Source organism: Girardinichthys multiradiatus, chromosome 23 (assembly GCF_021462225.1).
Source record: "Girardinichthys multiradiatus isolate DD_20200921_A chromosome 23, DD_fGirMul_XY1, whole genome shotgun sequence".
Lineage (NCBI taxonomy): Eukaryota > Metazoa > Chordata > Actinopteri > Cyprinodontiformes > Goodeidae > Girardinichthys > Girardinichthys multiradiatus.
In genome coordinates this window covers 28,837,912-28,852,991 of record NC_061815.1, presented here as the reverse complement: position 1 = coordinate 28,852,991, position 15,080 = coordinate 28,837,912, and the positions used below count along the sequence as shown (strand labels likewise).

The window sequence follows — 15,080 nt, the reverse complement described above, 5'->3', positions numbered from 1 at the left end:
CTGGGCAGGACCTACAGCCTTGCTGTGGATGCCTGCTGTACATCTCTGCCGTATTTCTGTCTAAATATATCTTAACTGGACTTCTTCTTTTTCAATCTTCAAAAAGTTGATCAGGGCTGATGTAACAAGGGAACACCGTAGGTTTGCGGATGGTGTTATTCACATTTTAGCTGTTAGCAGCGGAACATAATCTCCCTCTAGTCAGCTCACATTAGTCTCCATGATCCGCACCAGCCCAATATGTGCAGTGAATGCAATGGGGCCAGCTGGGGTAATTTAGTATGTCAGTCAGCTCAGGAGGCTGGTAAAATGAGTAAATGGCTGAATATGATTTATATGTAAAGAGTATTCTGATTATAATGGAATACACTCTTTTTTTTAAAACTTTTTTTTCATCTGCATTGTGTGCATCCCCTAGATAGACAATGAAATAAACAGAGGCCTTTAAAACAGACTGCTCTATGATTACATTAAGACTGTGAGAGGGAGCGAGGAAAAAAGAGGAGGGAGGAGATCTGATGCCCGAGCACTAAGTATATATAATTGCTTCTTGACACACTGGCCAAATTCTGCAGTGCCAAGATCTGAACGAAGATGATTAACGGCTGTCCAAGTGGGTGGGCACTCTAGGTCGTTCAGGGCCTTTTGTTTCCATAGTGATACTAGTCTAACTGTTGTATATTGCATAGTGAACATCCCCAAGGTCCACATACTGTCAAACTACAATTATAACTTGCATCAAAAGCATTGTCTGGCCACTGCAAAATTCTGCTATTCATCCACCAAGCATTCATTCCACTTTTTTTCCTCTCAATTGCTCATCTCTGCTTTCCTTAAATGGTGCTCCCTTGCCAGTGAGAAGATAAAGAGTGAAAAATCTTGCATTATGTGAATAATTGATGTGGGGGTTCACCTCACAGCATCATTACAGTGCAACATTCAGTGTAAGAGGTGAAAGTAAGATTATATTTTTGACACAGGGCTACAGTGGTAGAAATCGTGTTGGTTTTTCACAAGGTTTTCTGCAGCATGCATTACAGGTTCTCATCACTGCATGACAGGGAGCAAAATGAAATATAATCAGTGATATGCAAGCATAAACAGAGAGGTGCTTCCATACCTGTAGAATTGTAACACACATTTTTCTTTCTGTCAAAGTTTAATTGTTTTTAGCTGTAACTATTTGAGATAGCCTGATGAAATGATACACATGCTTCCACCACTTTATTAGATACTCCTGTTCAATTTCTTGGTAACACAAAAACATGGCAGCACCTAGTCATCTAAACCTAGTGAAGACTACTCACTGAAGTTCAAACCACACATCAGAATAGACAGGTCCTTCTCAAAATATTAGCATATTGTGATAAAGTTCATTATTTTCCATAATGTAATGATGAAAATTTAACATTCATATATTTTAGATTCATTGCACACTAACTGAAATATTTCAGGTCTTTTATTGTCTTAATACGGATGATTTTGGCATACAGCTCATGAAAACCCAAAATTCCTATCTCACAAAATTAGCATATCATTAAAAGATTCTCTAAACGAGCTATGAACCTAATCATCTGAATCAACGAGTTAACTCTAAACACCTGCAAAAGACTCCTGAGGCCTTTAAAACTCCCAGCCTGGTTCATCACTCATGGGTAAGACTGCCGACCTGACTGCTGTCCAGAAGACCACTATTGACACCCTCAAGCAAGAGGGTAAGACACAGAAAGAAATTTCTGAACGAATAGGCTGTTCCCAGAGTGCTGTATCAAGGCACCTCTGTGGGAAGTCTGTGGGAAGGAAAAAGTGTGGCAGAAAATGCTGCACAACGAGAAGAGGTGACCGGACCCTGAGGATGATTGTGGAGAAGGGCCAATTCCAGACCTTGGGGGACCTGCGGAAGCAGTGGACTGAGTCTGGAGTAGAAACATCCAGAGCCACCGTGCACAGGCGTGTGCAGGAAATGGGCTACGGGTGCTGCATTCCCCAGGTCAAGCCACTTTTGAACCAGAAACAGCGGCAGAAGCGCCTGACCTGGGCTACAGAGAAGCAGCACTGGACTGTTGCTCAGTGGTCCAAAGTACTTTTTTCGAATTAAAGCAAATTCTGCATGTCATTCGGAAATCAAGGTGCCAGAGTCTGAAGGAAGACTGGGGAGAAGGAAATGGCAAAATGCCAGAAGTCCAGTGTCAAGTACCCACAGTCAGTGATGGTCTGGGGTGCCGTGTCAGCTGCTGGTGTTGGTCCACTGTGTTTTATCAAGGGCAGGGTCAATGCAGCTAGCTATCAGGAGATTTTGGAGCACTTCATGCTTCCATCTGCTGAAAAGCTTTATGGAGATGAAGATTTCATTGTTCAGCACGACCTGGCACCTGCTCACAGTGCCAAAACCACTGGTAAATGGTTTACTGACCATGGTATCACTGTGCTCAATTGGCCTGCCAACTCTCCTGACCTAAACCCCATAGAGAATCTGTGGGATATTGTGAAGAGAACGTTGAGAGACTCAAGACCCAACACTCTGGATGAGCTAAAGACCTCAGCAGTGCCACAGGCTGATTGCCTCCATGCCACGCCGCATTGAAGCAGTCATTTCTGCCAAAGGATTCCCGACCAAGTATTGAGTGCATAACTGTACATGATTATTTGAAGGTTGACGTTTTTTGTATTAAAAACACTTTTCTTTTATTGGTCGGATGAAATATGCTAATTTTGTGAGATAGGAATTTTGGGTTTTCATGAGCTGTATGCCAAAATCATCCGTATTAAGACAATAAAAGACCTGAAATATTTCAGTTAGTGTGCAATGAATCTAAAATATATGAATGTTAAATTTTCATCATTACATTATGGAAAATAATGAACTTTATCACAATATGCTAATATTTTGAGAAGGACCTGTAGAAGATTTAAGTGACTTTATATCAGCCAGGGTTACTGGTGGCAGACAGGCCAGTCGGAGCATTTCAGAAACCGCAGATCTACTGGGATTTTTACTCTCAACCTTCTCTCGGCTATTGGTTAAAAGAAAGAAAATAACCTGTGAGTAGTAATTGTTTGGACAAAATTGCCTTGTGGAGGTCAGATCTGAATGGCAAGATGAGTTTGAGATAATAAAGAAACAACAGTAGTTTAAAAATAGGTATAAAGAATACCATCTCTAAACACAATATTTCGCATGGGTGTAGATGGGATACAGCAGCAGAAAACCACACAGAAGACAACACTGGGTGCCACTCTGGTCAGCTAAGAACCAGAAAGTGAGGCTACAGTGTGGACAGACTGACCAAACCTGGACAATAAACAGCCTAAAAGCATGGGTCTGTCCCTCTGATGGTGGTGTAATAGTGTGGGGGATATTTTCTTGGCCCACTTAGTACCAATTGAGCATCATTTAAATGCCAAAGCCTACTATAGTATTATTTTTGACCATGTCCATCCCTTTGGGATCACAGCATTTCCATCTTCTGATTGTTACTTCTAACAGGATAATCCACCTTGTCAAAAGGCTCAGATTATTTCACATTGTTTTTTTGAACATGGCAATGTGTTCACTGTACTCCAATTGTGTTCACAGTCACCAGATCTCAATCCAGTAGAGCACCTCTGGGATGTGGTGGAACGGGAGATTTGCATCAGGGATTTGCAGCCGACTAATCTGGAGCAACTGTGCGATGTAAGCAACTGCTATCATGTAAATAAGAAGCAAAATCTTGGAGGAATGTTTCTGAGAGCTTGTTGAATCTTTACAATGAAAATCTATTGCAGTTCTGAATGTGCAAAAGGCCCCAACAAAGTGCGGGCAAACTGTAGCTAATAAATTAAGAAAAAAGGTTATTTGGCTCATTTATAAGGATGCACGTGTCTGTGAACATAAACAGGTGACAGATGCAGAGGCTAAATGTTTGAATAGAGTTCATTCACCCCTGACAATATGGAGCTTGCACTGCATCTTGTTCCTGCCAGTTTTCAAATAACTTGGCCTGCTAGGCCACACCCCTTTTTGGCAGTCTATAAAACTTTCTTAAATATATGGCAAGACGAGGCTTTATTCTTCACAAAACAGTTCTCTAAATGAGTTTTGCACAAATACCTTTTAGTTTTAAAGCAACTTAAACACAGGCAATGACATTTTAAGGTCCCTAAGACATTGCTGACTATGTAAACAAAACGGTACAAAAGGCACCTTTCTCTTTGCAGCAACCCCACGTCTCATATCATAACAAACTAGAGACACTCACCTTTCTAACAAGGCATTAGTTGTCTTTCTAGCACCTTCTCTGGTGATGTAATTTGCTTGCACATTACAGTCTGCTAGCTTGTGCGCTACTCCCTTAGCTTTCAGTTATGTTTGCAACTGTACATTTTGTTGATACACGGTAAATATTATAACCAAAGGCTGTGTCATATGCAGAAGGACTCCTACAATGAAAATCAGCAGTTTTCCTTGACCAGATTCCCTTTTATTTCTTTTTTATGAGGTGAAAAACACATTTGTGAAAGCTTTGGCACCCTTTGCCTAACTGCCATTTCCGCCTGGCACATTGGCCTCTAAAACATTTGTGGAACATACATGCTTCAACTCATTCAGTCCAAATTTGCTACAGTTATAGTGAAGATGTGGGTGAATGCAACCTGGGGGTTCTTCTAGGAATTTCAAAGTGTTTCCGTAGTGTTTCCAATGTTCAATCACAATGTTTAATCACAAATAAATCAGACATAGCAACAGTTACAACCGTGGTTCCACTGGAAAAATATTCTTTTTTGTCTTACCTTTACACAGGTACCAAAAGTTTGCATGCAGGCCTTATAACTGTGGAGTTATACTTGATATATTCAAAGTATGTAATTTCAGGTTGAAATTACTCTAAATCCATAACTTTTTGTAAATAAGAGAGAGATGAGATTTTGAAATCTAACCACTTTAGCTCCTGCCCTGCTCCCCTCCCCTCCAAAAGGAGCTAAAAACCATGCCTCCTATACACACTGCACCCATCAGTGCATATTTGCCTTGACCCAAAAAATCCTCTTCAACAGTTAGCTTGATGTTCAAACTACAGATTGACATTACATGTAATGTAGGTATGGTGAGCATTCAAGCTAGCATAATGTTGGCCTATTGGAAACTTCAGCAATTATTTGTGTTATTTTTAAAAACTTCATTATTCCCTGCTAAAATACAATGCATTTTTTAGTTTGTATCTGTTCAAAAGAAACTTTGCCAACTCATCAGTTTTAAACTCTTGTAGGTCGTGAAGCTCCCTCCATCTTTCAAAAGCATCTCTAATGTAAATTATACTAGAAAGTTATAAACATCACACGATGAGTTTTGTAGAGCAACTTTTACACTGTCTAAACTACCTTTGAGAAGTAGAAAGTAGTTGAAGAATTGGTAACATTGGTGCTTGTTTTGGTCGTTCCATTGCGCACCTCTAGGCTGACTGAGGCGCTTGACACTGGTGCGCATACTAGTTGACTGAAACTTCCCTCCAGACAAATACGCAAGTCTATTGGTCAAAGTTGTAGGTGTGGGTCTCTCATTTTTAGCTGTAGAGGCCTGGGGAGGGACTGCAGTGAAATAGTGATGATCACAGAGTACGTACTTTACATCAAAGAACACAGTCAGATTGACAAATTTAAGCAGTTCTTAAATTATTTTTACATTTAAAAGTTTCTGACTACAGCTTTAACTTAAAGCTCGCATCTCATTTTGTTTGAAAAAGAGAGTGTCTTCTAAACTGGAAAATAAGGTACAGGTGAGGTGATGAAGACCCTTGACACACCCTACAACTTGAAAGCAATTTAGGCTAGAATTTAAAGGCACTGGTGGTCATGGATAAAATGCCAACCTACTGCTGAGAGTAGTCATTCTGCAGCCAAGAAAAGGCCATTGATGATTCACATCTTAATGACTGATTATGTATAATAAAAGTAAATACCTCCAGCTTCAGAACTAGATGATCAACATGCAGCAGTTTTAGTGTAGGTTTATGCATTAAGACTGGCTGGTTTTGGAGGCATTTTCCTAAACACGTAAACCAGGATTCACGTTCTTTTATATGAAAGTGCACTGACATGCATATATTCAATCAATTCCCCTGCCTGACACAAACATCTACATACACACACACAAAACAAAACACACAAGTCAGCTGAGGTAAATGTGATCTCAAAAGACAAGCAGCAACAACCCACGCCTCAATAGCAGTGCCTGGGGTTGCATTGGTGGCTATCGTCAAGCAAATAATGCTTTGTGACTGAAAAAAGTCAATCCAAAAGGTCATTTGTTACCTCTGGGACCAGTCCTGTGCAGCATCTGTCACTAGTAAACAGCACATGTCTGTGTCAAATGGCAAAAGGTATGCAGTGCAGTCATCCTGCCATGTAATAAAGGCAGTGGGCCTATATATACCTAGCTTCACTGTCACAGTCGCATTAACAAGCCTCTCCAGTGCGCTGACTTATCGCCAGAACGTTCAACATGCCACAATGTACACATGACTGGATTGATAGGTTGAAGCTGGTTATAGCATGGCCTGTATTATGCAGACACTCCAAATGTACACAAATCTTAATTCTCACACATGAAATGTATGAACAAATATGACCAAATTCATTTTTATATTCAATCTATACAAAATCCACTTTAAAAAAGTGTGAATGGATTGCAATTATACGATGCTTCCTTCACCTTAGCAGGACCAAACTGCTCTGCAGTGTTGATGTCACTTTTAACCACTCAAACACAGAAGGACAAGTAAGCTGCCATTAAAGATGGAGGTATGCTGTTGATTTCAAATAACAGCAAACTTTTAAAATGTTGGAAAATATTCTTAAATTTTACATTTACTCTTTTGCACTGGCATAAATGGTTTTGGGTTTTTTTCGATGGAAGAGTGTGGTCACACCATTTCCACAACAGTGGTTATTAGCATCAAATATTTAGGGGAAATTCATGAAAAAATACATAATGCATATTTCCCTCTAAGCCAATACACAATGCTCATATATCTGCATCAGACTCCTCCTTTTTAGTGGAACAAATCAATAATATTCCATTTCAAACCAAATTCCTCTTTCTGAATGGTGAAATCCAATCTTCATGGAAACACTAGCAAATTAGATACCCAGACAGCTGCATTAGAAAAAGAAACAAACACAGAGAAGACATATGTTTTATTTTAAAAACATACTGTGCTTATTTAACACATTAACACATGCATATTTTACATGTGTTAATTTACATGTGTCATAAAGTGTAATTGAATAACAATTGTACAGTATATTTTATAAATCTACTGCACTTTAGATTCATTTCTCTCTTGCTGCCTGTCCTTTAATTTCTCTCACTTGCCACCACATCCCAGCCCCACATCAAGCTAAACCAATCAGGGATTTGAGATCCTTACTTCCAATCAATTACCACCCAAATCAGTGCAGAGGCCTTTGATATAGAATCATTTGTCAAATCAGTGCAGATGGCTGAGGGCAGGTACCCCTGTGCCATAGGCCATATCCACGTGGAAATCTCTGCATAAGTTGGGCTCTCCTCACACTCCCCAATCTATTGAGGGGAAGTCTTTGTGTGCTCCAGGACTGCCATCCAGCTGCCTGGATATCTAATCTATAAGTATCTTAGCTTGTCCAGGAGCTAATACCTAACTTGAAGTCAGAATATTTTTTTTCAAACAGGGCAAAATTATTTTTTTTGCGCATCCTGCTTGGGGTGTTTAAATGGATTGCATGAAAGCCGCTGGAATAGCACCCAGAGTGCAATTTTAAAATAGTTTATTATAACATTTGATTTGCTTGGATGAAGTATACCTTAGTGTTCATGTCAGCGCAGTAAATAAAAAAAACATATTTGTTTTTATTCATAGGAAAATAAAACACACAAAAATGTACCATGACAAATGAAAATAATGAAAAGTTGGACTACAGACTAAAATTAATAATGTCTTAGTTAACAGTTTAAATTGAACAGTCTAATGGAACTTTAAGGCAATGGGTTTCAGAACTCAGAGTTTCCACATTTTTAGAGTCTTCTGGGAGAGTTAGATGAGAAAGCAATATATTTGGAAAAACAAATATATGTAAAAAGTTCTGAGTAGTTTTCATTTTGCTTGTCCAATTCTAAGGTGGTACCACTGGCAATGCTCAGGTTTGACCAGTCTCTGTATTTTAGATTTTGAACTATACATGATCTAATGTACTTCAGACTCATTTAAAAACCGTGAAATAGCTCTTCTGTTTAGTGCAGACAGGAAGCTCTGAGGCAGATGCTAACTTTGTGTTCCTGGTGGCTAACTATTAGCCAGTTGTGGTATTCTTACAAAGTTCACAAATTGTTTAGCTCTTGTCTGTCACTTTGTCACTATCTCTTTACATTACAGAGCACTTAAAGTGCTGGCTGCCAAATAGACAATTTAAAAGTACTCGTAGATTCATTAATACTTTTATAACTGTGAGTTGTCACCCTGCTGGACAATGTGTTTATGAGCCAACTCAGCCACAACAGGGTAACAACTCACTCAGACTTTGTTTAAAGAGAAATATTGTAGCATTAAAATATTGCCAAAAATGAATACCGCCCTACTGGTTAAAAGAAATCTCCTGGCGAACTTTTGATGAAATGTTTTAAATCTTTAAACTTAAGCTCTTACATAATCATAGCTTTATAATTACTGCCCTCTGCATATTATTGATTTTTCTGTAATATTTCCACTAGCTAGAGGATATAGTGCTCTTTTCCTTCATAAAAGTGTGCTAAATGTCTAATGTCTAAATGTACACATTTCTGTTTTTACATAATAAAATGTAACATTTTGAAATAAAACAAGAGGTATGAATGATGTAAGATGAATGACATAGTCTGATTTTTATACCATTTTTTATACCATTGTTCCTACACTTAGTTAACCTTTAAACACCACCAGGGAAATTATTGTTATTGGTAAAATGCTTTAAATGTCCCTAACAAGTTATACTTTACCACATGGAACATTTGAGATTAGCCTACTGTGAACCGATGACAGGAGTAACAGCTTTGACCAGGACACTGCAATATATTTTCTGGCACTGCAGCGATTATATCAACAAATTCACTATTAAATATGCTGAGAAAATATTAAATGCTGACACTTTTCCTTCAAATAAGTAATTACACTGCCTGATATGCATACATCATTAACAAGCACAGTGTTTATACACAGGACAAATCAGTGTGCACACAAACCCTTAGATGCACATAATTATTTTTTGTGTGTGGTTTCGAGAGATAAAGTATTCTGACACAGCATCAAAGTTTTTTATATGTTGAGACACAAAGAAGACAAGACAGACATTTCTGCTGCTATTTGCACTCAGAAGACCAGTGTTCGGTCATTTTGTGGCTTGGATCAACAATCTTCTGCTCTTGGCAAAGTGCTGTGATCCTATCAAAACACTGAAGAGTGTCCATCCATCTTTTTAGCTTTTGGTACAGTTAAAGGGCTTTTTAATCTCTGGTTAGGAGAGCTTGGCACTGCTATACAATCTAGGATAAACATTTTCTTGTTCCAAGATGACCGCGCATTTTTGCAATGACAATGCACAAAAAACAGTTTACTGTTTAGATAATAAATAAAAGAAGACACCCATTAAAGATTTGTACGATTTAACCTATTTATAATGTCTAGCTAACCTATTCAACATTAGGTGCTTGATGTACCATGTTATTTTGCAAACTGCTGTCTTCAATAAATGTGCTGTCAAAAGGGCCATTTTTCTGTAAACTAATAAAACAACCTTGAATATATCACTTTTTATATTTTTAAAAGTCAAAATCAAGAAGTTATCATGCAATGAAGCTCAAGCCCCCAAGTACAATATTTGTATAACACTGCTACGTACGTTTACAGAGTTGTTATGCTGTTCACAGTTGCATTTGCAGCTGTGTTAATTCTAAAGGATTTAATTCTTATACCTGAAAATATGATTTTTTTTCTAGAAAAAAAAAAATACAATTACTTTCCACTCTGGTATGTCAAATATTAGGTGTGAAAAGATACATTTAGCTCACAGAACAGGACAAATACAAGATTTTATCAGTTTGAATCCCTTTTTTTTCCCCCACAAACTATGTTTTAAAGAATAAGTAATTAAAAATAATAGTCCAGGTTGATAAGTCTTTATTTGACATGAAATATTATAGCAGTTTAATATAGCAACATCTTATTACGCAAACTAAATACCATTTTCATTGTTTTCCTCATTGACTTTGGACCATCATTTTGCTTGTTTCACAAATCCACTATTTTAAAAAGGTACTGGTACACTTGTCTTTAAACATATGTGTTTGAGTGACAGTCAGTTCTTTTTCAACAAGGTTTTTATGATGTCACCTCACACTTTCCAGCTGTAACTGCTGCAACTCTTCTTGGATGGCTTTCCACAAGGTTTAGAAGTGTGTTTATGTTCATAGCCCATGAAACCTTTCCCTCTAAAATGAGCTCTGCAACGCCACCCGGGGGATCGGAACTCCGCAGCTCCTTTTATACCCAGGCATCTCAATTGACCAAACGTGGTGCTAGATTACTGCCTTGCAATATTTATAGAAATCTATATTTCTATAATGCTACATTCTGTTAACATTCTTCCAGAAGTGAATTTGACCAGGAAGTGGCCATCTCTAAACGGTTCCAAAAAAGCATGAAATTGTCAAAAATGGTTTGGTATGCTTGAACATAAAATTTATTTTACTGGAACTAAGGGGCCTATCTCAGCTCCTGCAAAACCCTTACACCATCATCCTCTCTGCACCATATTTTAACACTGCATTGCACCTAGTTAGGTAAGGCATGGCTTTAGCTGCTCCGCCATAGAAGCCCATTCCATGAACCTATCTATAATGTGTCCTTGAGCTAACCTAAGGTCATATGAGGGTTGGAGGTTCCATTTGACACTGCAGAAAGTTTGTAACCTCTGCTTACTATACACCTCAGAATCTGCCAACCTTGCACTGTGATTGTGCATGGCCTACATCTTGGATGAATTGCTGCTATTCCTAAAAGCTTCAACTCTGTTATGTTACCACTAACAGTTGACTATGGAAAAAAAGCTTGGGCTGTGAAAACACAATCGCACATTGTACATGTAACCTGTTGCAGTCATTTCTTACTTTCAACCTTATTTTACATAAACTATCTAATTAGGCAACATATATTTATATAGCGGGCACATTCTGTATTTAATTGGTGCAGCGTTAGCAGGCTAGCTAGTGGAAGGAGGGCCAGCCAGCCGTGATAAGATTTTTCTCATAATATCTTTTTTTGTATGACAGTTTGTTTGAATACCAGGTTATGATTGAGACTGGAGTGTGTGGTGATTCCCTATAATTGAGGCTCAGAACAGTATTAATTGCATGATAATTCACTGACTGTGGTTAGACTTATCAATGCCTAACATTTAAGTATACTCCTTAGGTTTTTTAAAACATTTCTTTACACGAAGAAAATTATTTCTATTCATAACATGGAAGAGTTAGGTAGCTAGAGGTCAGTTACACAGCTAAATGGTTTAGTAACACTGCTTCTGGCATTAATATTAATATTAAATAATATTAACATTAAATTACAAGAAGGTCATGGGACCCTGATTTCAAATCCACCAAATCAAAATCTTGAACAGAAAATCAACAACTTCAGAGGCATGTGTCTGGTTCAGCTAAGCTCTACAGATGTGTTTTTATCCTCTCTTGTATGCATGACGTTTTCCACTCTATTATCCTTTAGTGCAGAAAACCTGTGAAAAAAGGAAATATTTGAAGCCTTTTGCCTTCGTTTCAACATTTCTTTCTCGTGAAACATATTACAAAACATGCAATACGTAAGATGAAGAATAACAAAACTGACTGGCCAATATGGAGTTTTTCCGAGTAGATTAGATTATTTTACTCTTCCTTTTCAAATTACCAAATTGTAGTTGTATCCCCACAACTCTCCAGAATTCACCAGAACTTAATTTAATCAGCTGTGTCAAAGTCTTTGTCTGTGAACTATTATGTCTGTTACCCTTGGAAACAATTCTGTCTCTGTGCTAGCACAGTGTGCATTTAAATGAAGTGATGAGTGGGTTAATTTACCCTTACTGGACAGGAACAGGGCCTTAAATTAAAATCGATCCTCGGAACCACAGATTTTGTGTTTTTGTGACTACTGCATCTGTGGAAGTCATCGGCAAAGCAAAAATATTATTTGTTTTCTTCTACTCAACCTTAAGATGTTTCCAGGAATTACTTTTGCTCTGATTGGGGTTTGTCTGTGTGATGCTATGCTGTGGCTATTCAGTAAGAACTACTGTTCAGTTGAAATAGTAAAAGTTCCAGAAACAATATAGAAATGGAGAGATGCGAGAAAAATACACTTCTCCAATAATTTCTCAGCTATAACACAAATTACATCTAACAGGAGGGTCAGTCTCTCATTATATCATGTTTTATTTCTCAGTTTGGGTGTTGTATAATGTGAATGAGTTACAAATCTAACGCGTATTAGGTCAGATGTTTGTACTTTGTGTTTAGTGATGGATTTTCATTTGCTTTTTGTTTCACTGTAGAGTGTTGGCTTGTTTTCTCTGTATACTCCAGCTCTCCTCCCAGAGCATGCATGCTAGGTTAATTTGTGATTCTAAATATACTGTAAAAATTACCAGGAAAGTGCATGATTATTGGTCTTTTTGCATTTTTTGTTAACCCTCTTACAATAGTTGTACAATAGAGCATATCTGGGAATATGAATGTTATGATTCTTTAGTAACTCTACAATGAGCAAAAGTTTGAAATCTTAACTTTTAAGCCTAGAGCACTCTTCAAATTCTTTTCCAGTTTTTTTTTTTTTTTTACATTATCAAAATGTCTTTGTTTTAGTAAAAATTAAAAAGCTCAAAATATCACTTTTCATCTCTTTCCTGTTTGATTTTACATAGAGGTTTACATTCATGTCACTATTTGATAAATTTATAGTATTTTAAACATTTTATCAGTAAACAATCATGAAATTGTATTTTAGGGTGCACTTTGTAATGCATGAACCGATAAATACAGTCCACTTTAAAAAAAAAAAAAAAAAATGTCACAAAGACCTTGGTTTCATCCAATTTTTAAATTGGTGTGCTAGAAATGTATGCAAATAGAGCAAGTATAATTTAAAATGTCTGAAAATTGCTTGTCATCTTAAGATGATGAACTGGAAAGTTTTATGAGGCTACCTCCTAATTAAGTTTTTTCTTCCTTGTGGGGTTTTATTAAGTAATTTTATAATATATAATATTATATATATATATATTTATTTATTTATTTATTTATTTTATTTTATTTATTTATTTATTTATTTTTTCAAATGTTCTTTTTCTATTCTGTTTAGGCATGTAGTGCACAATAGTTAGGTTCAATCCTACAAATGAAATCAAGAAATATAGAAAAGAAAATATTAAGGAAAATAAGCAGGCACCACACAATCGAGAACACATCAGAGTTGAGGAGGTGTGACAATGTTCCATTGGGATTTCCAGAATTGGGTATCAGTGCATAACAAAATTTCTAGATGAAAGGAAAACAAGATTCCAGACCTTTTTGGGTCTGGAAGGATGTCAGGAGAACTGTTGTTTAACTGCTGTAGACTGGAGACCTTGTAAACCAACACTATATGATGGGGATTTAAAAGAATGCTGTCATGAGCCCAGTCTATCTGCAATTCATTGAAAAGGGGAATTGCAGCTTGTGACAAAAACTACTGTTTATAAGATTTGTCCAATGTACTGTTTGCAGAAACAGAGTGCAAACAGAAACGTCAGAGCAGCATGATGAGTAGAAGTAGTTATAATAACAGAACTGGGAAGGAGGGAGGCTAATGAGCAGGAACACAGAAACATAGAACTATAAAGGAACAGGAATACAGAAAATAAGTAAATAACTAAAGTACTAGAGGACAACAGGGAGAAAACAGATCCATAAACAAAGACAAACTTTACATGTTTAACAACTAAATCAGTGGTCAAAGCTATAATCACTTTTGTTATGCTTGGCTAATAATGACAAATACAATGCAATAATATTATTCTGTTACTCTGTTGTATGCATCTGAATACAGTTTTCTTTTCTCTAAAATTAGGTATGCAATGTTTGCTGGCAATGTTGTTTTAATCTTTTTTTGTATTTTAATACATGCAATAACAAGATCAATGATGGCTAAATAATACAGAATTCACAGACACAGTTATAGGAAAGAATCATAATTAATAAAAATAAAACAAATTGATAAATAAACATCTTTAGAATGTAATATGTTTAAGTTATGAATGTAGCATTAGTCATAAAAAACTGAAGATTCTTCGAAGTGGTCTTGGAAGAAACTTTCTTTTAATGATTTTATTCATGAGCAAAGTTTTTTTCAATGCCTTCATGTTTCAATTATGTATTATGGCGTCTTATTTTATTCCTTCCTACTATTATAAATCAGTGCAGTGCTGTGGGTTGATGTGGATGCTGCTCTCAGTTCTTTGTGCAAAAATGAAATAAAATGTCCTCTGTTTGATATACATTCTTTTGGAATATGATCTCAGAACAAAACAGACGACTGTGTCTCTGGCCTAATTTATAAATGGATCCCAGCACAGATCTGCAGACACACATACTTAGGGCCCTGTTATTTTAGGCAATCAATGTAACAATTTGGAACCTGATTCAATGGTTTGAAAAGCGGACATGTTCACTCATTACACAATATACAAACATCACACTTACTTTGTCAGTAATAATCAATTTGCGTTTCCATCCCTTAAACATATATATATATATATATATATATATATATATATATATATATATATATATATATATATATATATATATATATATATATATATATATATATATATATATATATAGTCCCATAATGTTTAAGTTTTTATGAACAAAAGCCATCTCTTTCTTTTTATTTGAATGCAAAACATAAAGAAATTGGTTAAAACCTTTTCAGATCTTTGAAATACCTTTGTACAAAAAAAGAGAATTTGGAATGATGAAAAGATATTTGAATTTGCAA

At 36.5% G+C, this 15,080-nt stretch overlaps 1 protein-coding gene across 6 annotated transcripts in view; it reads left to right on the top strand.

Moving 5' to 3' along the window:
* The window catches only part of pcdh11 (protocadherin 11), a 208,556-nt gene that overhangs the window by 83,875 nt on the left and 109,601 nt on the right, over positions 1-15,080 (top strand). For 5 of the 6 annotated variants that reach the window (XR_007036298.1, XM_047353260.1, XM_047353259.1 and 2 more), the window contains one exon: positions 3,578-3,676. The exons of the other annotated variant lie outside the window; for it this stretch is intronic. Coding sequence is in view for 4 of the 5 variants with exons in the window: in XM_047353260.1 (XP_047209216.1) it covers positions 3,578-3,676 (99 nt within the window). In the remaining variant the exon portion in view is untranslated. The remainder of the gene's footprint in view (positions 1-3,577; positions 3,677-15,080) is intronic. 6 annotated transcript variants of the gene reach the window in all.